Raw genomic sequence first — 26,594 nt, 5'->3', positions numbered from 1 at the left:
TGCATTAGCTTCCCCAAACCCCAACTTCTGTAGGCAGACATCTGGAAAGGGAGCAGGGAACAAAGTAAAACAGTTACTCAGTGGTATAGGCAGAGGGAGACAGGCTGCAGCCCTCTCCCTTTGGGGAAAGGTACAATAGTGTGACCTTCCTACACAGGGAGAGAAAGAAGTGTTTCTTGGTTCAGATTTACCAGTCATGTTCTACATCTTGCTGCAATCCCAGAGACTTCAATACGGCCATGCTGGAGACAAACTGAAGCTAAACACGGCCCCCAAAGTGGCTCTCAGCCTAATAACAAGCTTTTCTGTGATGGAGAAAAAGCTCTTGGCACACTGACTGTCCTGCTGCATGCCTGAATTTCTGCCAGGCAAGTGAATCAGCGTTTCAGGGAGTGACCAAAAATGCCCTTCCTTTAGGAGGAGGTGGTAGAAACGTCCCATTGATCTCAACGCCTCTGTCTTGCTCATGAACCAGTCAGCATGGAGGAGTCCATTTACAAACAAAACTCCTTCTGCCCCTCCTGAGGGTTGGTGAGAGACCAGCCATACCACCCAGCCATCTTTCCTTGAAGCATTTCAGCCCCATTTGGGCTGGCACTAGCCAGGCAAGGGACACTCAGGTTTAAGTATCACGGTCCTCCTGGGGCTAAGGCCTTTACCGAGACGTGGAAAATGAATCAGCCTGCCAAATTTATCTGTTAGGCTTTACAGCTCTCCTGTAAAAGCAAGAATAGACTAGGATTGCTGAGGCTAGCTTGTAAGGATTGCACAGTATTAATGTGAGGTGGCGTCACAGTGTACTTATACATTAAAGCAACCATTTAATGGACAATTAATGCACCTGAGTGATTAGCTCAAAGCAGTCATGACAGCAAAGGCCAATCTCTTACCTACCCATATGGCCACAGCTGGCAATAAATGACTGATACCCATCGGGGACTAACAAGGACCACCCAGGTATTATTAGTGCAGACGTGGCAGCTGATGGTTGGACCAGACAGCTTTAAAGCTTCTGGAAGAAGCAGTTTTGCCACGGGTGGTTCACATAAACACACCACCACCTCTCAAGCATGGACGTGACAGCCCTGAGCAAGTCAGCTATTTTTTTTTCCTTGAAGTGCCACCATAAAGAAGAACATTTTGCTGTGCCCTCAATCAGAGTCTTAACACCACTGCGTGAAGCTGCAGGGACACAGCAGGAACCCTCACACCTTCTCCATCCCCAGACACTAGCCCATCCTGCCCCACCAGTGCCAGCCTTCTGCTGAGTCTCCCAGCTGTTTCACAAATGCCTTCAAACCTGGAAAAGCCATAAGAGAACTGAGAGATATTCGCACTATACAGTGAGGAACAGCTCCAGGAGTCAGTGCTTGCAGCCAGGAGACACGAGCACGCTGCCAGTTAGGCGCAGGGGTTTGGTGTTTTGCCTGAACACAGAGGTGATTCAATGCTCTCCTTCAGGCTGGGCTGGAGCAGGACAGGGCAGTGCCTTGGGCTGTTACCCATCCTGCTCTGGAATATGACACACAAATGCAGAGTCACTCCCTATTTTTACTGGCCTGATGTCTGAGTCTTGCTTTCTACACAGAGAAAAGAAAAAGGATCCCTTTCATCAAGAGTCACAGTGTCAAATCCTTCCTCCCTTCTAAAAACCACAGCTATAACCCCCTTGCTGCTGGTGATCCAGCTCCTGGAGTCTAGCACCAGGCTAGGAAGAGGGATCATTCTGGGGGTTGGGGATTGAATAAGGATGCAGGGCAGAGAAACCTTCAGCATGACAACTACCAGTGCATTTCTTCAGAAAACTTTCTGGGTACCGGGCATGTTACGCCCCTGGGTCCTGCCAGTACCAGCGCACGATGGCTGGAGCCCTCCAGCCTTCCCCTTGCATCCTGGCCAGACAGTCCCATGCCAGCACCAGCCTCCCATGGTTCCTGTCTCCCCACGGCTCCCATATGCCAGGAGCTGAGTAGTGCCAGTCGCAGGGCGAGGGGACAGGCTTTGCTCACAGAAGGTGTAGGTACAAATTAAAATAGGAAAGAGGAAAAAAAAGCTACAAAATTCCCCACAACACTCTTTGTTCCCCAGGAAGCCTAGGGAACACGTCATGTTGGTTTTTCTCCCCAGGGAGTGCAAGTGACTCACATTACACTTTCTCCCATTCAGGTAGTTTTGAATTTGGGTCTTTTAGTTTAAACCATTTAATGAGCTTTTATACAAGTTACGCTCATCTGTCTCCTTCCATCTTTCCAAAAGCATCTATTAATATTTGGCGTGCTATTTCTGGGCCTGGTTCTCAAGCTTGCTAAGCTGCAGCCCAAGCGTAGATAATGCTCAGCTTGGTACCTCTGGCAAGAAACGGGCTCAGCAGACACACAGCAAGCCCAAACCTGCTCTGTATTTTAACTCCACCCGGCTTCTGCGGGATTCCTCCAACAGAGAGGAAAAGGGTAAATTCAGGAGCTGTGACTCAGCACAGGGACTGTGCAAACAAGCCTTGCAGAGGGGTAGTAGAGTTAGCTTCCAGTTTTTTCCCCAAGATCTTGGAGATTGTGGCTATTTGTGCATTTTCCCTGGGTATTTATAGAGCAAGGCACTGTCTAGACTTGCTTTTGGTTGTGTTTCTCGAGGGAAGGTTTTACATTCTGGCAGGAATATAAAAGCTCCTAGTTTGGTTCAAGTAGCCTGCAGAGCCTTCCTTTCCCACACCAACCTCTGTGGGCACCACGAGCCTCCAGCGCTGCCCGGACTCCTGACCTGGACCTAAATTAAGGTCTGTTTGTGCATCACCTACAGACTGGAAAGAGCCACACACAAGTATGTGCGTGCAGGGACACAGGAGGTAACTTCCCATAGTCTCTCTAGGTAGTTTGTGAATCTTGCATCAGGAATTTGTAAATATCAGCACTTTGGCTCCACAGTATCAGTTTGTGTTTGGGAAAATTAACTCCCAAGCCTCCATTTCAGCCCCTTGGGGGATCACTAGTAAAGGTAGCAGATGCATTGCCTCCAAACCTCCAGTGCAATCTAGCAGGGCTGTGTGGGCTCCCAGGGACAGCTCATGCCAAGCCCAGTGCCGGACAAGCGTGTGGGTGTTTCCCTCTTGACACTAGGAAGTCCGCCTAAACATTTTCCCAGGAAATACTTTTTAAGTACAAATTATTGTTTCTGAGGCAGCATGTGAACAAGGCACAGACTACTTGGGTGTGCTCCTCAGCAATGGGTATAAATCTTATCCTGATGCTCTGCAAGATTTGGGCCCAGCGTAGAAAGGCACAGCGCATAAGGAGGGGGGACTCAAACACAAAGTGGCAATCAGGGTCCACCAAAGCCAGCAGAGGGGTGGCTGTAGATCTGAGGTGCCTCAGTCTAAAAGAGCTGCTGCCACTTCTCCCATGGAGGCTGAAGAACGTTTGGTTCTTCCCTGCTCAGACCTGCACTGACCTGTTGGGCTGGGTTATATTTATCCAGGTGCTTGTCTTCCGGAGAATCCCTGCAATGTGAAAAATCCCATGTACAGAGCAGGGAGTGTTTCTTCCAGACACCCAGCAGGTTGTACGCACTGCCCGTGACTAACTAGTGTAACATGCTACACGCCATGCACACCCCAAAACTACACTCACAATTCATGCTCACCTGTTCCATAGGGGCTAACATCTTCCAAAAGTGACCTGCGATCTCATGGCTCTGTCACTGTAATGATAACTTGAACAGGGGGTGCCATGGGTGGGGGGGAGGAAAGGACAACCGGACTCACTGCTTTCCAAAACTTGGGGCACTGTAAAGACATCTCAAAAATGCAGATAAGAATGGGGACTCCTGGGGTCAACCAGACTCCCTGAGAAATAGCAGTTGGATGTGTTCCCCTTTTCAAAGCAGGAATCACCAGCAACAGGTTAAAACAGTCATGAAGTTCTGACTTGGTGCCATTAAACCACCATGATTTGCAAGGTCTGATTTGCAAAGACAGGGTTTGGAAATTTCAGTCTTAAAATGGGACAAGATCCTTGCTTGATTGTTTTTACAAAGGAGCAGCAACAACAACAATCATAGAATCCCAGAATCCCAGGTTGGAAGGGTCCTCAAGGATCAGCTGGTCCAACCCTTACTGGCAAAAGCCTAGTCTATCCAAGCTGGCCCAGCCCCCGACCAGCTGAATCTTAAAAGTGTTCAGTGTTGGGGAACCCACCACTTCCCTGGGGCAATTATAGCGGCTGATTGTTCTCAGTGTGAAAAATTTTCCTCTTCTGTCCAATCAGAATCTCACCAGGAGTAACATGTACTCCTTACCCCTCATCTTCCCCACATGACTCCTTGTAAGAAGGGAGGATCCATCTTCTTTGCAGCCACCCTTTAGATACTGGAACATGCTGCTAAGGTCTCCCCAGAGCCTTCTCTTCCTGAAGTTGAACAAATCCAGTTCTTTCAGCCTTTCCCTACATGGCTGCCCACTCCTTTGATCACCTTTGTGGCCCTTCTCTGGACCCTCTCCAGGCTGTCCACATCTTTTTTGCATAGTGGGGACCAAAACTGAACAACATCATGATAATTTGTTTGGCTGTCAGCCTCTTTGCTCTGGATTTGCGTTTCCCCTGATGCTTTCTGACTAACGCAAAGATGATTTTCTTTACAAGCACATGTTTTTGGTAGAGACCCTACCAAGCAGGTCTGACTTTCTTTTGGTGAGCCCTGACAGGCATCCTTGCTGACAGATTCAGAAAAGCAACTAAAAGCAGGAGAAGGGTGTTTTCATCATAAGGAGGCTGGACCAGAACACAAGAGACCCAGGTTAAGTTCTCAAGTCTGCCGCAGGCTCCCAGAGACCATCTCACAAGCACTTTTAGAGATCTAAACCAGATTGTGTGGATTTAGATCGCTTGGTGCCGCATGAGGAGCGCTGAACACACAGCTCCCAGTGCCTCACCAACACCCCAAAGTTATTTGTTAGTGGATTGACATGGGATTGTAGCCTTGCCCATCTGCCAGGTCCTTCAATACGATCACAGTGGGCAGGACAGATCGTGGGAGTCGGGCAGGGTACTCTCAGGGGCCAGGCGGGCTGTCTGGAGCAAGGACAGTGCAGGACACATGTATGACAGCACCTGTGCTCCCTTCGCTCTTGTGTGGGTACAAGCAGACTTAGCTTTGCGGGACAGTCTGTCAAACAGCTTTCCCCAGCATGACATTCCCTTTTGAAAACATCCAGCAACCCTAACAGACGGCGCTTTGTTGTCCTGGGAAGTTTAAAAGATAACATCATGTGGTCACCAGCTAATGTTTCTAGCTGACGCTTTATGTTACTTGCCGAGGCTTTTGCTAATCTAGCTTTTCTGCCTGACCCATCCACTTGGCACAGGCTACACACACAGATAGCAGCACCCTCGTTAGACCTGCCCCCTCCTGCCCCTGGGCAGCGTTTCCATCACATATATTTCACCAGTGTCCAAGCCCCATAATCTAGTTGGTGCAGAGATTTCCCTCGCCACGTCCTCAAGCACTTACATGTGCTGCAGAGTGAAGCCATTCCCCACCACCCCCTTTGGACTGACTTGACAAGGCATAAGGGACCACTTTGCATGTTGGCATCATTCTAGGTGGTCCAACTCGGTCAAGAAACATTTTAGGCTACAGACATCAAACCTTATTTAACCCCTTTTTGTGACACATCGGTTAAATCATCAGTAACAGTACCATGGCTCCAGGTAGGAAAACATGTTTCAATACCAGCTTGTGGGCATTTCGGAAATCCTGTCACACTGGGCAGATTTCAGTGGGATGACTGATGGAAACAAAGACAAGGTCTGTTAGAAACGGGTTAGAGCATGCTAGGGAAAAGCTTACTCCTAGGTAGCTTGTCAGTTTTTAAGGTTTTGGGTTTTTTGCCATATTTTTCTACTGTTGTTCCAGCAAAACCTGTTGTGTTTTGCCCAGCATTTCTCCACCGCTACAATCATTTATTCTAACAGCCTCTGATACCAACAAACCTTCTCCAGCTCGCTCTATCTGATCGCACTCTTAAAGGTAGTCTTAGAGTCATGATGAAAAACACTCACAAACACTAGATGCTGCTTTTGTTATTAACAGTGATTATAATCATAATAGCCCTAAAAAAGACACTAATATTTCAAGTTGTCCAATTTTCACCCAAAATCCAGAAGTTTTCACAATCCCTTTCCATTTGCTTGTAAGAACAAAAATGTATCACCACAGCAGACAAGGGAGAAGTATTCCTAATAAAAATAATGCACGACAATAGCAGCGACCAGCCCATGGAGTAGAGAGCTGTTATTCTTTCCCCTCCCATAGAGCTTCTCCACCCTTGCAATGTTGCAGCTCTCTCTTCAAAGACTCAAAGAAAGTCAAAACAATGCATGGCCTGCTTCCATTTGCTCTAAAAGTACAGAAATGTGGCACAGACAACAATGCCAGGCTCCTATCACAACTCCGTGTGTCTTCAGGAGGATATTTGACTTCCAAGGATAAGACTGTCCGGAAAGTCAGGGAGGGAGATTTCCTTTGTTTTAAAGTACAATGCGACGTCACCCACCTTTATGTCCCCTTGCATTGACTTCTGCTGGCCTCCCTGAGGCTGTCTCATCACATGAGATCTCCTGGCCTGGGATGGGTCATGGTACCAGGCTTTAGCCAGGCAGTTAAGCTTCCCCTGTAAGTCACCCCAGCAGAAGCACAGTGCTACCACCCGTCCCCGCAGTCAGAATTTGAGCCTGGCTTAGCTGCTGGAGCCCCAATCCCCTTAAACACTGCGTTCACATGCAGGGCTTAACTGGCTTTTCTGGTGACCCATGGAGAAACACTGCCCTGCACCACGAAAAGAGTGAGTGCACGGTCTCGAAACTGGATTTGATAAGGCTGAGTCAAAGGCAAGCCCTGTGCAGCTACACATTGCAGGGCTAAATTTGCCTCTTCTTTGCCTTCCCTTCCTATGCATGCTCACCCGGCTGGGGAAGGAGGAGAGAGCAGCTGCGCCCTGCAGGGAGATAAGAGGGAGATCAGGAACCCTCTAATTAGGGAAGCCTGAACCACAGCTGAAATGACAGCAGGGAGAAGACTATGCGTGTGTCAGAGCTTGCAGACTGTCAGAGCTCTTAGGGATGTCCTCACAGGGAGGGGGAAACAAGCTGCCTGGCCATAACCCCCTCTCATCTCTCACATCTTATCTTTGGCCCCATCTGCATTTTGAGGTGAAGTACTCTCAGCCCTTGCTTCATCTTATTCAAGTCCAGTTGTCTCTCGATTTAGCAAAATCATTATAAAGTCTCCAACCCCTCAGAAAAGTGCCCCCCCTCCCCACAGTCTGCCAGCTAGGATTCAATTAATATCAGGCAATTTAAACTGAATTAAAAGTTCTGGCACAAGGCTCTGTCCTGGTTTAACTTAGCCAGCATCATACCACACCCTCCTTTCGATTAACACGAATTTGAACACAGACATGGCCCTTAAAGCAGCAGTAAGAACCAGGCAAAGGTTAAATAACGAAAATAGCATGAATAAATAAAAAGAAGGGAGCCCAGCAGGGTAAGGATCTGCTGACTTGGCAGGCGCTTGCATTGCTTCCAGTTTCACACCCTGTTTTGGATACAGACACCCTGGAAGGGAGGACAACCTTCCAACAGCGCTGGGCGAAGGGCGGGGGGACACTGGGGTTTATTGCGTTATAAACGCCAAGACGGACAAGGAATCACTCGATCAGCCATGTCAGAAGGAGCAATTTATAATCAGCCCCTCGCTGAAATATCAGCGGTGCTAAAGCATTACAGCTTCTGCTTGGCTGGGCGGAAGACTTTTGGAGTGTCAGGGTATAAAAACAGGACTGCACGCGGCACAAACCCTTCCTGCCGTTTCATGGGTGCTGGGTGTTCCCACCGAACACTTCTGGCAGCGTGTTGGCAAGTCCTTCTGACACCTTGCGGGGTCTGGTGGCGTTTCCACTAGCCGAGGTGCATGGTAGCTTATCCTGCCTTCCTCTGGCGAGCACAGCTTATCCCGGCAGCACTTTCTATTAGCTACCATGAGATAAAGAGTTAGCTCATTTTATGGCTGGTCCCGCTTCACCCTCGAAGCTGAGCGCCAACCTCTGCCACAGGGTCTGCTCCTCTGGCAGCCACGTAGGGTTTGGCCAGATGTGTTCCTCCAAAAGCAGAAGCAGATCCCCAAAGTTTGTCTTCTGGACAGAGCTCATGAAGGAGAAACAAAAACTAGGGTGACCTTGCCTGCATCCCTGGTTCCTCCTGCTGTTTCACAGCTGGAGCCTGGGAGCAAGCTCTGAACTCCACAGGCCAAACTCAGTGCCACTTACCTGCTGGAGTAACCTGGATTTCAGTCCATTAAGGACATGGCCCTGGGGCAGTAAGTGAAAGGGAGCCAGAAATATTACATTAATATGCAGAAACGTTCCCAGCTATAATCATCAGCCACAGGACTAAAGGGATTGGATGATGTAAAGTAAACAGACCAGAGCTGGGTTTATTAGAGCACATTCCCTCTTCTAGGTATCTTATGCTAATGCACACAGAGATCTGGGAGATAGGAACAGTTTGAGGACTGTAAAAGGAAACCAGCAGACAGCTATTAACAGAGGAAAAATTCACAGGTACCCAAGCCTGGGCACAGGGATGGGTTTCATTACACTTAGAGGAGTTGGCAGAACACCAAGTTTCTATTCTACCGTGTATATGAATTTATATCTGCGCGTGTGCGTCTGCATGGACTTTAGTATCAGCCACAAGAGAGACAAAAAAGGGAGAATTTAACGTACTAGCTACAAAATGCACTTCAAAGTAATTTCTAACAGTGTCTCAGTGCTGAGGAGTATTACTGGGACACAAAGCAGGCTGAAAGCTGCAAGGCTGAGCCCAAACCATTCCGGGGTCCCTCCATCCAGGCTGTGTGTACACATGCCTGTGGGCGGGTGGACAACGCTGCTAGTGGGGTGCAATGTGTGGCACGCACCCACGCCGTGTGGTTCGCCTGGAGAACTGGATCTCCACAAAATATATCCCTCCGACAGGCCTGCAGCTTTGCTAAGATCAGTGAGAAAATCTCTGTATCTGCCCTCACCTCAGGGTGAAACACACAGAGCAAAATACTACGAATGAGTGTGTCCAACACGAGGAATAAAAACGGATACGTAAGGAATCTAGAAGAACCTCTGCTGACAATACAAGCAGCCCTGCAGCAGAGATAGTCAGCCTCCAAAGGGGAAATCCCAGGTGGCAGGGATGACTCCCAAGTACTCCCTGGGGATTACGCACACTTTAGCCTAAACTCAGTTAAGAAAAACCTTTGTGAAGCAGCTCCACTGCCTGCCAGGGATGGCTCTCATGGTGGCCTCATGGCACATGCCAAGCACATTCAAAGGTCCCCTCGCAGGAAATCCTACTGAAGACACTGATGAATTTCTTCCTTCAGGCCAGCAACAAGTATTTTAAGGCCATACTTTTGAATTCTGACCACCTTATAACGAGGTCAGCAGGGTCTGACCCAGGCGAAGCAAAACAGAGGTGCTGAGTGCCCAGCCCACAGGCAGGTGCTCCCGGAACTTTTCAAAAGTGAATAAAAAAAAAAACTTGAAGACTTTGTCTTGGTTTTCCTTCAACTCATGCACTGGAGCTGAGGTGAATATCTTGGATGCCAATACAAAGCATCCTCTGAGGTCTTATTATACCTTGTTTTACCCTTCCTTTTTTTTTTTTTTCCCCTTGCAGTTCTGCTCTCAGAGCAGTGCCTGGATCTCTCTCACATCTTCTCTCACGTTATTTACAATTCTCATTCAAAAGAGGAGGTAAAAAAAAAAATCTGAACTGAGCCTATCTGCCTCTCACCAAGCACTCAGTCATCACAGTAAATTTTTCTCCATCCTTACTCTGCATTCACAATTATTTCACTTTTCTCTGTGTGGGCAATACCCTGGTAAGGATACTTTAACAGCTGGTATAGAGTTTAAAATTGCCACATAACAAAAGATAATGGCACTTTAGGCATGAAAAATGACTCAGGACACTGACAGTCATCAGCACATGGCCACAGGGATACATGTATGTTTGCTAATGGCCTCTGACAGACCATAGAGGCAAAGGCCACATCAGTCCCTGCTAAACCATAGGCAGGGCTGCTTTGCTAGAAAAGGACGTGCTGAAATACCACAAAGTTGGGGTGTGCCTAGAAGGGATGGGCAAGAGGGGAGAGGTGGAAATCGGTTTCGGAAAGGCATCCAGGGATGTGTCACCTTCAGCCCAGGTCAGAGCTGTGAGGGGTGTCTGAGCCACAGGGCAGAGAGCAGCAAGGAAACCCCATCCTGACCGTTCTCATCTGCCCATGCTCCTGCTTGGAGACCCCAGATCAGAGGCAGGGAGGGCAGCACGCACACAGATAAACAATCTGAGAGCATGTTTTCTAATCACTTAACCCTGTCTCTTTTGCTTCTGCTGCAGTTGCCTGTCCTGTGAAGCAACATGAGTCTCAAGGGATCCCTCAGCAGCAATCCTGGCTCATCAAAGTAAGGATCTTTGTGGTGGGCTTCCCCTTCTCACAGCTGGCACCACCGCTCCCTCCTACCAGCCGGGGGGATGCTCCTAGCAGTCCCACTTGCCTCCCAAGTCTCTGGTGTTTGTTTCACCCTTCCTGGGCACCTCACAAGCTGTGGCCATAGCCAGCATCACTGCCTCACAGCTCACATGCCCTGGTAATGCCACATTAGGTGCAGAGAGAGGAGGGGGACACCAGGAGCCTCTCCACCTGTGGCCTGGGGGCTGATGGAGCCAGAGCCACCAGCCCTCTCCCTCCTTCCTGCACACTCCTGGTCTCTAGAAAGCAGGGTGTAGGTGTATGAGCACCGTGAACCACTGCCTGCCCTCGGGACTGTGGAGACAGAACAGAAAGTAGCCACTGGCCACCCACTAGCTCACTGCACCGTGCAGGGCAGCCCGACCACAGAACCTGAAAACTCGAGGTCCCGCCTTGATCCTCCCCTGCCAGGCCTGAGTGGAGAAACCATTATCTCCTGGCTGCATGCTCCTACGTACAACCCGGGCATGGGGCAGGGGGGCAGCCCTACAGGGGATGTAACCCATGCTTAGAGATCCGACACCCCAAAACTCAAATGTTTACACACAATTATGTCCTTCCACATTTTTACATGGGACATGTTCTACATCTGAGCACCTGCCTTCAAGGGCTCTGAGCAACCTGATCTAGTTGAAGATGTCCCTGCCCATTGCAGGGCAGGTTGGACTAGACTTTTAAAAGCTCCTTTTCAACCCCAACTATTTTATGATTGTATGATCTCAAAAGGGTCTGTTAATAAGGGATCTTAATCTTGGCACTGACACTGCCTCAGGTATCCCATGGAGGGGTCTCTGTTTACCTGTGCTGCTCCCAGTGACAACCCCCTTATTGCTCACTGGGAGCTGCTGTCCAACCCCTCCAGAAGCAATGTCCTGCCAGGGGACACTGTGTGTGAAGGTAACTCTAGCGGGGACAGGCCTTGATGGGTTCCTGTCTCCTGTTTCCAGCTGCTGGGTTTAGTGACATGTGCCTGCGGTGTGGATAACAGCTAGGGTTGCAGAGGAGCTGCCACCACGGTCAGACAAGCAAATGCTTTGCCTGGTAATTTGGAGTTGCGCCACATCTGACAGACATGATGAGGAAGGCAGGGCTGGACCCTCTTGGGACAGCTGCAGTATGAAAGCAGATGTTAAAAAGATCCAGGAGCTGCTGGTTTATTTGTACTTTCTTTCTTTTACAGTGGCAGCATGGGCAGAGTGGACGGAGCCTCCAAGCTGAGCGCAAAGGACCTGTACGGTAAGTCATACCCACAAACACATTTAAGGTTTCCTATAGCAAAAACACCTCTGGAGATTTGGATGCGGATGTTGGGGAGTTTGAGGCCAAAGCTCAAAGCCACGTGAATCCAGACCTCCATACACAACAGGCTGGCCTGACATGGCAGCAAAATGCCCCTCACCTCTGTGCCACCACCTCCTATGCTGGGGACAGCTGTGATTTTGTGAGAACAAGCTACACAGAACCTCACCCCCACTCATCACCCAGATCCTCTCCTGTTATGCTAGCAAGATAACCTGATAAAGAGCCTAACAAAAGAAAGACTGTCCTCAGCAGGTTAATGATTATCCTCTTTTAACTATGCAGTGAAGCATGAAAACTCCAGTGCCCTTTGGCTCTTTGGAAGTAGAGGGAGTGGGTAGGATGGGTGCTTGCACAGAGCCTGGCATGCAGCTTGTTTATAACCACCCCAGCTCCAGAGGAGCCAGCGAGTCACTGGGTGAAGAGCCGTGGAGAACATTTAGGCATCAATAACAGTTATTCCTGAACTTAGTAGCTCTCTTAACGTATCCCAGGTGAAGACTTGGCCCATGGGGTAGGCAGAACAAGGAGAAAGTTGTGTGAGAAGTCACCTCCCTCAATCACTCCCTGGATAAGATGAGGGTTTGCCTGGGGGAACACTAGCCGCCTTCAGGGAGTCCGAGCCTGCAGAGTCTCCCACCTGAGAGCAGTAGATTTGCCCAGTTGATGCTTTCATTGGGTACAAACAGGCTGGGTGTGCTCATTGGAGAGCTTTGATCAGAAAGCTCCCTTTGCAGCTATGAGGTGAAGGTGGTTTATTTGTCCTGGGAAGTGGCTTTGGTTGCTGAATGGTTTTGGCTGGAGGTTTATCAGTGTGGAGTGGCCTGGAGCGGTGTCACACAAGTGACCTATCTTGCCTGGGAAGAAGTGGATGCTGGTGGGAAGGCGGGGGCTGTACGTGGTGGATGGAGTGCTAAACAAAGTCATTGTTAACTTCTGTTAGCTGCAAAGAAGTGAAACACGGGAATAAAGGTAGAACAAAAATTTGGTGTTACTGGCCAGGGCTATTTGTGGCCTGGATGCTGCATGAAGGGCAGGTGCCAAGTGGGGGTTTGAACGGTGTCAGTCTGGAGATGAAAGGACACATGATAAGCCTAGGAAGAAGTAGGAGGATGAAGCGTGGAAACGTTTGGGTGCCGCTCCACTCTGCACACAGGACTGCTAGTTCAGACAAGCTCCTCCTACCTCCAAGTAGCATCATTTCTTTTGCTGTGCGCTGAAAGCTCCTGCAGATCTGATCGGGGCAGAAAGATTATAGCTGCAAGATAAATAAAGGGCCCTACAGAGACGTGTAAAAATGAAACCAAGAACTGACAGCCGTGTTGGAAACATGGAACACGTGCAGGTTAGCACCCATGGGTGGAGGCAGCCCAGGACTCCCAATTGTCAGGGTTCCAGGGTGGGATCCAGTTGTGAGCGCAGGGCTGAGTTGGTGCCTCAGCCCCATGAGCAGGGACCACCACAACACGCCTCTGCCGCGGAAGCTACCAAAAGAGAAGGCTGACAGACTGCCCTTAGAACACACACAATTTCTCATTTTCAACACTGAGTTACATCTTTTAAATTTTTCTTGCACTGACACACCCCAAAAGCAAATTTCACCAGGATGGGACCTCTCTGACCAAATTCCAGCAAACTTTAGAAGAGAACCATAAGTCCATGGGCCAAATCTTCAGGAGGAGTAAATCAGCTGCCCGTTATTTCCCTGCCACCTCTGGAACACAGTATGAGGTCTGCAGTCATTGACTGCCTAAGCCTGTGGCTGTTGGCCGGCTCAGCCCTGCACGGCACGAGCACATCCACAGGGTTTTTGCTTGGCAGAACTTGAAACCTGCCCCGCTAATTCAGCACGCCTTTATCAAAGGACACTCAGCATGTGTCAAACCCAATATTTAAATGCCTGGGTCCCACTCACACTTGGATCCTCCCTCCCCCAACATTAATTTCTGCTGTGAGCTGGCACATTTGGGGGTGGAGGGCAGGCAAGAACTAAAATTCCAGGGAGAATTATGTTTCATAATGAAACAAATCACATCAAGCTGAGCTGGCCTTGATTATGTGATTACAATGCTGCTAAGGGATATTTGGAGCTTACAAGACTTTTCATATTTCCATTTTTCTCCAGTGTAATCAGGCTGGACCCTCAGCCTGCATACGCTGCTAGGCCTCCAAAGAAATGAGTGCAACAGCTCCCAAATTCACAGCAGACAGACATCTGCTGCATTTAAAGCTCACTGGGTAATGCACACGGATGCTCCAATGCACACATATGTCTAAATATTATTCCTAGGTGAATCAGGCTTTAGGTTTAGCTTTGAGGTGTTTTTTTCTGCAGTAGAGTACCTCTCACCACCAAGCAGGTATGGCAGGAAGGAGGGCACGTACTGAACCATTAGCTCAGGCACTTGGGCTCTAAACGCTAACCCAGCCTGAGCTTCATTACTGGCCTAACGTGACAGGAGTGCCAACTGCAGGGACACAACTGCGATTGGAGGGCCAAGATGTCCCCCCAGTACCAACAGGGATTTACTGGCAGTATTAAAGCTACCTCAAGTGAGACCCTGGCGAGTAATATTTAAAAGCATCGTGGTGAGGCTGAAGCAGCAGCTCTGGGCTGCACATAGAAAGCCAACTGGATGACAGAGGTGGGGGATCTGCTCTGGGGGGTGCAAGGATGTAGTGTGAAACTCCCAGGGCCACATAGGTCCACACAGGACATGGCCTCGTGGCTGGTGATGGGTGGGGAGGGTGGCTGCTCTGGTGTCACCCCTGGCCTGCTGTAACTGCCTTTATCATTAAGTACATGGCACGCCACTGTGTTTTCTTCACAGTGGTGAGCAGAGGGATGCAGAGAGATAAGCAAAGTCTCCAGGGAATTCTGCAAAGAAATTGGCTTAAAGCCCTGAGATATCTTCCCCCTCAGCTCTACCCCTACCAGAGTTGGATACACTTTCTAGGTGCTCAGCCATCCTCAGTGGAGTTTCCTGGCTGTCATGGGAGCAGGATACTCACCCTCTCCTCCCCCCCTTAGCAAAACTGCATCACATTTGCTCAGCTCCACATTCTGGAAGTGTCTGTGGCTGCCTGCACACAGCGAGCCCCGGCTCCGCTGGCAGCAGGGGAATGGCTGGCACCTATCAAGTTGCCACCTTACTCAATGCACAGCAACCAGCTGAATAAATGTTAATGCATACCATAAATAAATAAAGCTGCTTCTCCGCTTACTGGCGTCTGTTCTGAACCTAGATGAAAGCCTGTGGGGGGGAAACCAGTGTGGCTGTAGCAGAAGTCGAGGGAAGGACTGGAGGGAAGTGTTTCTGCATAGCGCTTCCCACAGCAGGCTCTGCCACCTCTTTCTGTGGTGACACCCAGGTGGACTCTTCCAGGCGTTCATCTAATGGCTTTCATGGTGGATCAGACAGCGCTGCCTCTCCCGACAGGTTAAGCAGTATAACCATGAGAAGCTGCACAGAGTCGAGGGCAGCTGAATGACTACAGTGGATTTCTCATGGAGCTTTAGGAAGGAAATGGCTCTGCAGCAGCGCTCAGAGCAGCCCATTTCTGTTTGGCTACCATGTCTGTCCCTGCGGTGCTCAGCCACCCTCCAGCACCCCTGGCCAACTCCTCGGGGGTCTATGCCTCTCACTTCAAGTGCTGGGGCACAGAAGTGCCCAGCAGATTCCAAACCAGGCTGCCCCCCCCTCCCCAGCAGGGCCGCAGAGCAGAGGGGTGGGTCGTGGAGGGGCACTGCAGAAATGTGAGACACCAGCCTGGCAGGAGGGCAGTGCTCATCTCTCATCCAAACCTGTGAGACCCAGCCAGCAGGCTTCAACCTGCCTACCCCCATCCTTAATACACTCATTTCTGGGAAAAAAACAAAACTTGTCAGGGTACAGGGCTGAAAAAGGGATTTTGGAGCAGGAGAAACTGCCTGTAGCATGAGTTAGGCTGGAGGAACGTGGTGCTGAACAGCAGCAGCCTGTGAGGTACAATCACTTGACACTGCACACCCCCCGTAACCCAAGAACGGCTTCGGTGCTGTAACAGGACACGGGGTACTAACACAAAGAGAAGAGCCATCCCCGCCTGCCCGGCATGGCCCTGGACAGGTATCATCTGCCTGGGGAGCCGTGGGGAGAGGAGACTCCACCAGTGCCAGCTGCACCCATGAGCCACCAGTGGCTGCTTGGCAGGGGACACTGGCCCGGGCTAGGCAGAATACACAGATAGCAAAGGAGTAAATTATGTTTAACAGTTACCAATCAACTCCTGAGGGTCTCCACAGACCCCCCTCTTGTCTCCTAATAGGGCCTCCAGCCCCCAGCCACACATGGAGGTCTCTGAGATAAGACTCACAAGCCCCCAGTGTGGCCCCCAGACTGTAATTCCTTGCCACCGGCTCTCCTGCAGCCTTGCTCGCACCCTGGGCGAGCACAGTGTGAAGCAGACGCCCATCCCAGACAAGAGTCATGCCAACTCACCGACGGCCCCAAGAGCCGATGGACAGGAACACTCAAGGCAGTCTTGCTTTCCCTACAGCTGCACTGTAAATGTGCATTTACTATTGATGGCTCGGCACAATGACCAACAAAGGGTCATTATTTACTATTAGTTATTGCCTGCCCAAACCATGAGCTTGTTAATTATTTCAGCGGGAGGCCACGTGGCAGTCGCACTGAGCACTGAGGTGCTGTCCCTTCCCCACAACCCTCTAGAAAAGGGTTTGTGCACAGATTTAAACGCACACTGCTATTGTCTGCAAGATACATCCCTGGCAGGAGTGGTGGCTAGAAACCAAGCTTGCTCAGCTACACCGTTGGATCAAGAGGACCACACATGTGCCTAAACCCTAGGGGGTCTGGACAGCATCTGAATGGTGCCATGCTGATGTGAGCTCACATTTAGCATCACTGGGCCACTGTCCCCTCAGATGCAGCTCCATTCTGTGTGTCTTTTAGCAAAAGCTAGAAATAGAAAGCACTAGCATTCATTAAGATGATTTCTCAGGTTTGATAGCTCAGTGGGAAGGCCAGGTGATTGGTTTGTGGCACATCCGACTCATCTGAGACATCAGCCCGTGCCCTGAAGCAGGCCTGCATTGCCATCAGTAAAGCAGTGAGGCTGCAATTCTGGATAAAGTAACTTCACAGCCGACTAACCGAGCAGCTGTTCCCTTTAAAGCTATCATCCCACAGGAGAGGAATTATGAGATCCAGCAAAGATCAAGACTCCTTGCGACAGAGAGAAAGAACCACTTCTCTCGGCCTGCCCTGCAGATTCCCCTTTGGGAAATGATTGGGGGACTGAGGGAACTGGTGCTGACCGCAGTGGTACCAACCTAACAGGGGTTTCCCAGATCCAGCGTCTGCTGTACCTGCTCTGCTCGCCCAGGACCTCCAGAGCACTGCACAGGGCACATGGACACCCAGCTGTGTCTGTCTCCAACCAGCTGCATGACCGTGGCCAGCACATTTCACTTCTGGGCATGGCTTTCCCCTGCTCCTGCCCTTGGGCAGGACAGGCTGAAAGCTGCTCAGAGGAGGGAGCATCCCTGGACACATTTGCCCAGTGCAATGGGACAGTAACAGGGAGCCGACGTGCTCCCACAGTAGGTGGGGTGAAAGGCAGCGCAGTTTTCCCATGTGCTGTTGCTGTTTGCTTCCCCAGCCCACCGCAAGGAAGCCCTGGGCAGTGCTGATCCCAGGTCCAAGTCAGAGTAGTGCCCGAGATACTAATTCCTGACCTCCTCCGCTGCCAGCCTTGAATAACTCCCTTGTCCTTCCCCACTGTTCCCTCGGTACCATTTCAGCTTCTTTCTTCACATTCCCTTTCCCACCTGAGATTCCAGCTTCAGATTACCCTGGCTCCCCTCTGATGCTGCCTTGTGGGTGACCCCTTTATTCAAAGCCTCGGACATTTAATACTCCAACTGGAAACAGGGCTGGAAGAAAAATAGGAAGCCAGCATTCCTGTTGGTTTCTTCAGATCAAAACCCAGTGGTGGGTAAGATGGGGAAGGTGTAAGCCCAGCTCAGCCCAGCCCTGACTGAAGCTACTGGGAGGAGAAGGCTCTGTGCTGGGTGCTGCCGGCTAGAAACTCGAGTTGGCTGGGCTCAGCCCTGGCTGCAGAGCTGCCTTGCAACCGCCCTGCCCTGCTGCAGGCAGCCCTCGTGTCTGCATCACCGGGACTTCGGGATGGCAGTTAGTGACAGGGGGTGGTAGAGAGGGATCTGCTACCTCTGACGCCGCAGTGCCCGCTCCACACCTCCAGTGGCCCTTTATCTTTCACAAGTTCTCTCCTTGCACGGGGTAACTGCTCAGAGTTTATTCATAGGAATATTTTCTTAATTGGAAAAGGGTTGTTGGATATGCCCAAGTACCTTGGGAACAAAAGCTGTGTTAGTCAATAACAATCAAGAAAAAGGGGAAACTTCATTATGAGTTTTTTTTGGTCCTCAAGTAAAGCAAATTCATGAGTTTAACTAAATCAAGGTTCCCTCAATCTTACTAAACGTATTCTGACATTCAAAAAATGTCATTACCAGCTATTGGAAGTTCAGAAAACACCACTTTGGATTGTTTGGTGAAAAATAGTTCGGCATATTTCTTCCAGCTCTGGTTGTAAAGTGAAAAAAGAACCCCTCTACCCAGGAGCTTCCCCTGCAGCTCCCCAATACCCTGATTATCTTCTGCTGAGCAGTCCCTGGGTGCCTGCCCAGCAGACAGTACGCTACTGTACATACCGCCCTGCGCTCCCTGGCACGCCAGACACAAACACGCAGTGCTTCTCAATGTACTCGGTCCTTGCACAACCCAGGAGGTGGGTCAGGTTTTTATTTGCTCTTCTAGAGTGGGTTGTGTCTTCAGCTAATAAAACAGGAATGTGAGCACTTGGGTCTGAGTTAGTGGCAAATATTAAGCATGCCAAGGAGGAATTTCAGCCTTGTGACACCTCCCCGCAGCTGCTGACACTGCTACCAGTAAAGCAGCTCCCTGGTGCCACAGACCATTCATACCTCTGGCTGCACCCAACCTCAATGAGAGCCTTTTCATTCACTTCAGCAGCTTCCAAATCGTGTACTAATGTGCCAGCCATGAGTGATTCCCAGTGTCACAGCCACCAATACAGACAACTCTGGCAGTTCAGAATGTACCATGGTGCTAACAGGAAAACCAGGGACCTTAATGCTTCACAAGAAGCTGCAAAGATGCTTCTAAAATGGAGCTTTCCCTGCGCCAGCCGGCCATGGGAACCCCTGAGCCAGGAAGCCTCTGCAGCAGCAGCAAGGTAGGGACCTGGAGATGCCTCTCTGTCAGGAGCTGAGGCACAGCTGGTCTGTGCAGTGCCCGAAACCAGATCCTTGACTAACCCGGCAGAACCTGGAGCATCCTCCCACTCGGCAAGGAAGCAGGAACCTGTCAGGTCAGCAGCGCTGCACTGCCGCAGATGCGTGGTCAGACTGCCAGATCAGATCTGGCCCCGTGCTCAGCCCCTGGGAATGGATGCAATTTCTTAAGGCTGCTGTATCACACAGACCCGGCAAATTTGCATCATTTCTATTAGCATACGGAGGCATTTGCTGCTCTGCTTCTCCTCTGGAGGGCTGTGTCCTGACCTGTTGGTTTGGCACAAAGACTAGTTCATGCTACACTGGCAAGTTACTATAAACAGCATGTGCACTGCTAGATAACGTATAGATAATATAAAGAATTGGCAAGCTCCAGAAGGCAACAGCTGGGACTTTCCTTAGGCTGTTCCAATGAACGAGGAGGCCAGGGAGGTCTCTAGTGCGATGCAGGGAATCAAGAAGAGCTCCTTGGTTTGATACTGCCAATGAAAACAAACCTACTGCGATGCACCTTTGGCCCCTTACAGAGCGTTTCACAGAGGACTTGTCCATCCCCCACTTTTTCTGCTCTGCCTTCTGCCCAGCAACAGCTGAAAACAAATACGGGGAGAGCCTGGGAGGATCAGGGAGGATCCTGTGTGATAAAACTTGCTAATTAATGAGAAGAATGTGCACGGAGGGGAGGCTTGGGCCTTTGCAGCTTTGGTGTAACTGGCTGCATTTGTTACAGAGGCACCTATTTACACCACAACTGAGTTTTTGTTTAGAACAGTTCAGAATGTAAATGGATGGAAAGAGATGGTATCTTGGGCCGAGCTTTGGGATCCTGCCTGCAGCAGCATGTAACCCCCGAGGAGCTCAGTGTAGCACCACAGGCACTCCCCCTGCCAGCAGCAGGAAAGAAGGGCTCAAATTCCCCTGAAACACCGGGAAAATGTAGCGTCCCGGCAGTCCCGAGGCCATTCTGCCTTCTCACGGACAAAAATGCTATAACCCACTAACAATCTGGGGGAAGCAGAGTGTGGTGGGAGCGCAGCCCATTCAGCCTGTTGACCCAATATGCAGTGGCACAAGTGTCTTTTGTGTGGAGACAGACGGTTGTAGAGCTGTGCCCCAGCAGTCGGCAACCACAGGTGCTTCTGCTTCAGGGTCAGAGAAGCTGAACCCTAGAGGACCCTGCTTCCCTCCTCCCTAGGCTGATGTTCCCCCCGGGAATATTCACAGGCCATTTCGGAAAGCGGCAGCAGAGGCAGGGCTCAAGCCCAGGCTCCCCGTTGGGTGTCTTACCCCTACAACCCTCCATTCTCCCATCCTCAAGCCTAACCGGTAGGTTGTACTGGGGATGCTCTGCCTCACTGGTCTGGCAGAGGCCATGCACAAAGAGAGACAAGCCCACTTCTACCCTCCTTTGCTCTACTCTACATCCCTAGAGACTCTAACCAAGTTATTTCAGCTCTAAGCTGGTCCCAGAGGGCAGTTTATCCCACTAGCCAATCTCTTATGGAAAATCCATCAGGGTGAAGGGAGTGTTCACAGCCACATCCTAACTCCCTGCAAAAAAAGGGGTGTTGCATGGAAATGGGGAGGGAACTTGTCATGAAAGATGTAGTTTGGCTTCCTGGACCAAGCTGATAACCCTGTACCTCCACAATGTGCACTGATTCTGCTTCTTTCCTTACTTATTACCCTCTTTCCTGCTTTCCACTCCTTAACATAAAGCCAAAGAGGACACTTTCCCTTCCAGTCAATATTTTAGCCTTGCCACTGGAATTTCAGCCCAGCACCATTTTGAGCCCTCGGGTAAAAATCCACCTTGCTACCTCCACAGTGGTCTGAGCTTTTTCCATTTCCTCTTGTGGCCACTGGTGCCAGCCGGAAACGTGATTTCCACAGCAACATTTACCTGTAAGATATCGACGATAGATAATATTCTGCAGAGAATGGCTTTGCAGTTTTCCCCACACCTCTGAGAACAAAGCAAGATTAAAGCTAGCTGGGTTAGGAAGGGACTGAACAACTGAACTGAACTCAGTTAAAGAACAGTATATAGGGTTTTTTCCCCTGAAAGGGGTGTCTTAGGGTTCTCCGTAACAAAACCTTAGAGGCAAGAGATTAGACAATTTGCTGAATTGTGTGCATGTCCCACACGGCATCCACGCTCGAGTCATTCAAATCTTTCTGGATCACCCATCCCAGTCACCCAGCAAGCGTTTGGGCTCAGCAACGGCACAACTGTGAAATTACCCATCGTTGCTCTTTAGGCCACAGCAGTGGATCACACCAGCCACTGCCCTCCAGACAAGCCAGGGTCCCTGTGGTGTGAGGGTTTTTTTTGTTGCCAGACACCAAAAGCAAGGGACAAAACTATATTGTTTTCCCATCTCTTTGGCTCTCTTGGCAAACAGAAGGGAAAAAGTACAGTGGTGGTCACTGCAGGCTCATGCCAGCTTTTATCACCTTGAGATGTTTGCTCTACTAGTGCCACAGCCCTGGAGCTCTCCTTGCCCTTTGCAGCCCAGCCTGTGTTATATCTAAAGAGTCCTCTACTGCTCCAGCCTTAAAAGCGCACAGCAAAAGATAAGTCATTTAAACAGCGGTGCAGATTGGTGTCTGAACTCTGACAGCAGCTGCCATCTCATTTTGGGGAAAGTCATCACTATATTCCTGTAATGCTTATTTATCACACGGGGATTATGCAAATTCTCCACCTCCTGGGGACAGGGTATGGCTTGGATAACACTTATGGCTCTCAGGTCTTCTCCATTGCAAGACGCTGTAGAAATGCAAAGCATCTGAGTAGGAGAGGTGTCAGGTAAACCGGGAGGAAATGAGCTACTGATGCTAACGTGCCAGTGTTCGTTCATACAAAATTAAGCAGAGCGAGACAGGGCTGTGCAGAAGGGCAGTGTGGGAGCCACCCAGGACAAGTGACCTGTCTTCTGAAGTCTTTTCTGGCTAAGGGAGTTCACCTCTCCAACATAAAGGATCCCCCTTGATCCCTGGAGGCAAACAGCCACAAATCTCCCTGCAGGCATCGTTCTGTGCATGGCCTATTCAGTTCAGCCCATCATGAGTCAGATTTAAGCTAGGGCAAATAATGATGCATCCACAGGAAGGTCTGCAATGTTTCACCACATTGCTTTGAAGTAAACAAAACAAAAAATAACCCTCTTTTTTTTAAAAGCATCCACACTTCTCAGATAGATGTGGCCTAAGACTGACTACTTTGTGATTAGCAGCCTGGATCTTTACTTCTTCCTGTATTTAAATCAAAACTAAATGCTAGGAAAGAAGGAGATTTCAGTGTTCTGGCATCCTGCTGTCCCCGGAAAGCCTGGTTATTTTCAGGCCGTGTGGTTATACTTGCAGATGCCGGGAGGAAACACAAAAATAAAAGTTTCCATGGGTGTGGGGGCCAGGTAGAAGCCAACGAGACAGAAGGGATTTCAGGAGAAGGAACAAGCAGGCATCTTAAAGGAACAGGAAAGGGAATATGCAGAAACACCCCCTTCCTCACCCTGGGCAGTTTCTGGGACATCACTTGAATGGCATCCTGAGACAAAATAGAGGCACTTTGTTCTAGTTCTAAACTCTTAAAGGTAATGCAGAAACTCCCACAGGGAGACTCAACAGAGGGAGGGGGAACATCTGCATTTTCTCCCTGCCCCGGGGTCGCTTCTGTCTGGAAAAGGCTTGCAAATGGCTCAAGGGGGTATACTGTATCACTCTGAGTCAGCTCACCCCCGAGTGGAGGTGATGGGAGGTCAGGCTATGCAGAGTTCAGATTTCGACAGGTTCCCAAGATTTCCAAGGGCATCTCCAAACATTTTCTCAGAGGTGCATGCTGAGATCTGCCCTGACCATGATATGTGCAGCTTCTCTGAGCTTGAAGGATGAGGTAAAGGCATTGGAGGGGACCCCAGACAGTCTGTAGGCAACCAGCTGCAGCCCTGACCATTGCTACAGCTCCACAGGCTGTTCTCCTACCAGAAACACAGACCTACGGTAGCCTCCCTCTGGAAACCACGTCCCCCCAGTACACCTTCCCTTCCTCCGGGACTATCAGCTCCTGACGCGGCTCTGCACTCTTCCCTTCAGGGCTGGAGACATTTGCCTGTCCTAATGTAAAAACCCTTTGTTCCCAGATCAGCTACTTTAGCCTTTCCACTCCCTTTTAAAAAGGGGGGGGACAGGATGTCTTAGAATCCAAATTTGTCTCCATCCCACACAGAGCAGTGTTCTCATTTCCATTAGTGTCATCTATTTACACGAGGAATGGTTGGTGAGGAAATTGAGGTTACTAAGAGAAAAAAGAAGTTACTCACATCAGACACAAATCCCTGCGGTGTGCATTGCCGTGTGCCCTATACCAGACCTTGCCCCACATTTGAAGTAGGGCAGACTGCAATTAAAACACACAGAAAACGCCATTGACTCTTCAATGCGAGCCGAAAGTGGGAAGTGGCCGTGCTGAAATATTAATTAATTTACTCAAGGTCACTCTGGAAGCTAATGGCTGAGCAGGGAGCTGTGCTGGGTGTCTGAGGTCTTTCCTCCCCCTTGAATGTCCTTGCTCCACCTCTGACTTGGCGCTGGTGGTGTAAAAGGCACCGGCTGGGAGACCTGCCATCTCCATTAACGTCTCCGCTGACATGCCCACCAATAAATCCTTTCTACTTGCAAACAGCAGCCACTTCAGGGCTACTAGGAATTAGCCACAGAGGCAAAGCACGCTGCTGTGTTTTCTGTCACAGGTACAGAGATATTAAGTGCAAAGTACTCGGGTGTTCTGCCAAGCTGATGGCACACCTCAGGCTAAAAGAGTGTTAGAAAAGTGTTAAAAAGCATTAGAAATCAGCTTCTATCAACCCTTGCCAGGCTCCAAACGAAAGCAGCAGCATCTCTTTTCCTGTTTGTTGTCTCTGGGCTATCTTTGTATGTTTAGCATGGTCCTGCAGCTGTAGCCAAGTTCACTACCAGCACTCAGCCCTGCATCTTCGGATAAGTACCAAAAAGAGCTCAATTTAAAATCTTCTCTGTGCTGACCACGGAGAAAGGTGAAAACCCCAAGGAAAGCAGCCCGCTGGGCCAGTGCTTGTTCTGCAGGGACACCTGCTGGCAATGCCTCCCGAGCCCAGCTCAGGGCCACGCTCACCCTCCTTCCAGGGAAGCCAAGTAGAAATCAAAGCGTAATGGAGATGCAAGGGGAGTCTGGGGAAAAGGTTCACAGGTGGAACCCAAAGCAAAAAACATGCTGCAAACCTGCGCATGTCCCAGGCCCCGATCCCAACTCCACTGCCCCTTGTGTCTGACCAGCATTTCACAGCCCCAAACCAAGGCAGGTCATGGAGTGAGAGCACCCAACAGACAAGAAGTGCTCCAAAAGATCCTTTTTTTTTTTTTTTTTTTAAATTTGAAAATTGACCGAATGAGTTCCTATGAGGATATTAATTTTCTAAGTGCCAGCCTCTTTAATGTAAAATTTGTTAAATGAGACCACAGGTTCCATGTTCAAAGAAAAGGGGAATACAAGAGAGAAGCCAACATCTCCAAGAAGGCATTAAAGAGAGCTTTGAAGTAAACCACAACTAAACCAAGATTAATATATACTTCTTTAAAACACGGGGAGCCCTAATGTTTGCTGTGTTATGAAATCCCCTTGGTTGTGACTGTTGCTACAGAGGAGAGGATATTCTAACACAGGCTTTAAGAAGGGTGAAAACATATAAAACTGCCATTGCATTTTCTAAGCAAACCAGAGATCAGAGGATGTGCTCTGCTGGTGAGGAAGATGTTTTCAGTTGGGATGCTCCCAGATCACTCTGGGCCTGGATAGTTACTCCTCTGCTATTCAAGCAAAGTATTTATAAGGAATCCCTGAACAAGTACAAATTAATCAGCGAGTAAGAGCTGGCAGGGTAAATTCTTACAGGATTATATTCAATTGCCTTGTGAAATTCCAAGCAGTTTTTTTTCCCAATTGCTCTTTACTGCTACTTTCCACCGAGAAATGCAGGAAGTAATGGAGATTTGTTGCTGCATAAAGATATAGTACAAGAAACTCCAGTTCTGAGTGGCTGGCCTTGATCCCTACAGCCCTTCCTATCTGTAACTACAGCCCTTTACTGTGGCTTGCCAGGAGATGCAAGAAAGCAAACTAAAAGTGTCACAGTAGTGCAGAGGGTTTCTTCTGGAGGACAATTCAAAGGGCTGTTACATGCAAACTGGTGGGTTGTGGTTGGATTTCTTCTTCTTGCAAGAAGCCTTCTGCCAGCCTTCTCAAGCCACTCCTCACCTCCTCAGCCCTCTTCCAAGAGCTTCCCTAATCATTTGTTGTCTGGGGCTTTCCTTTAGGTTTAATTTCCTCCACAAATGGTGCTGACCTCCAGGAATCAAATTAGCAGCAGCATTAGGGTATACAACTGGAATGTGTACTCTACACACCCAGTTTGCCAATCCTTGTTACAAAAGTTAATATCGTTAATATGCCTTATTATTCCAAATACTTTAACTGAAGCTGGAAGCTCAGAGAGTGTGAGAAAGACTGTAGCACCCCATCATGAGAGCTGTAATTCTCAGACCCTGATATACTGCTAAACAGACACTACAATGAAGGCTTGTTTTCTTTTTCTTTGCAGAACAAAGGAAAAAATACTCCAACTCCAATGTCATTATGCATGAGACTTCACAGTACCATGTACAGGTGAGTATGCAACGAAACGTTAAGAGGCTGAAAGCTCACCGTCAGTGATAGATGCTGGTCACGTAACACGTTTCATTTGTCCTGGGCCTTCATTAGGCCAAAGAGGAGTTGGGAACCTTCTTACAATAAGTGTTGCTCTTCACACCCTGAGAGAGGCAAGTAGCAAACCTGCTTGAAACCTCATATTTCTTTTCTGCAGTTCCTGCCTCCCTGATGCCTGTAGATAAACTTGTCTCCTGTGCTTCCACCCAGCTGGCTGCACTCATTCTCTGTAGCTCCTGGACTGTAGGACACACTCCAGACATAGCCATCTGCTGTAGTTTCACTCCTTGAGCTGTGGGTCACTATGGTCCTGCCAGCCTGGACCCAGGGGCTGAGACCACACAAGTCCTCTTAATGCCATGTAACATACTACTACATGGGGTCCTCTGGGCTTCTCATCCAATTTCTTCAAGCACAAAAGTGTAGGAAAGTAAAGACCACAGGAATTTCTTCACCACAGACACTTTAAGGAGATAAACTAAAGGACTATGAGAACAGCACAAGTCCTGAGACAACTGCTCTCCCAAGACGGACCCCACTCCTTCTTAGGAGTTGGTGGTTTCAGGCTGGACTGAATCTGTTTCTTTCCTCTCCTCTTACATACTGCCTGATCTGTCT

At 49.5% G+C, this 26,594-nt stretch overlaps 1 protein-coding gene and 1 long non-coding RNA gene across 2 annotated transcripts in view; one reads left to right on the top strand and one right to left on the bottom strand.

Moving 5' to 3' along the window:
* Positions 1–26,594, top strand: part of EPS8L2 (EPS8 signaling adaptor L2) — a 65,761-nt gene that overhangs the window by 11,967 nt on the left and 27,200 nt on the right. Inside the window, exons 2-4 of the mRNA XM_074842357.1 lie at positions 10,452–10,516; positions 11,765–11,820; positions 25,870–25,934. Of these exons, the coding sequence (XP_074698458.1) occupies positions 10,473–10,516; positions 11,765–11,820; positions 25,870–25,934 (165 nt within the window). The 5' untranslated portion in view covers positions 10,452–10,472. The remainder of the gene's footprint in view (positions 1–10,451; positions 10,517–11,764; positions 11,821–25,869; positions 25,935–26,594) is intronic.
* LOC141930902 (uncharacterized) overlaps positions 1–26,594 on the bottom strand; it is a 47,622-nt gene that overhangs the window by 2,134 nt on the left and 18,894 nt on the right. The gene's annotated exons all lie outside the window — the stretch shown is intronic.

The sequence above is a fragment of the Strix aluco genome, chromosome 16 (assembly GCF_031877795.1).
Source record: "Strix aluco isolate bStrAlu1 chromosome 16, bStrAlu1.hap1, whole genome shotgun sequence".
Lineage (NCBI taxonomy): Eukaryota > Metazoa > Chordata > Aves > Strigiformes > Strigidae > Strix > Strix aluco.
Note: the sequence above shows the minus strand (reverse complement) of the source record. Positions and strands in the feature narration are given on the sequence as shown.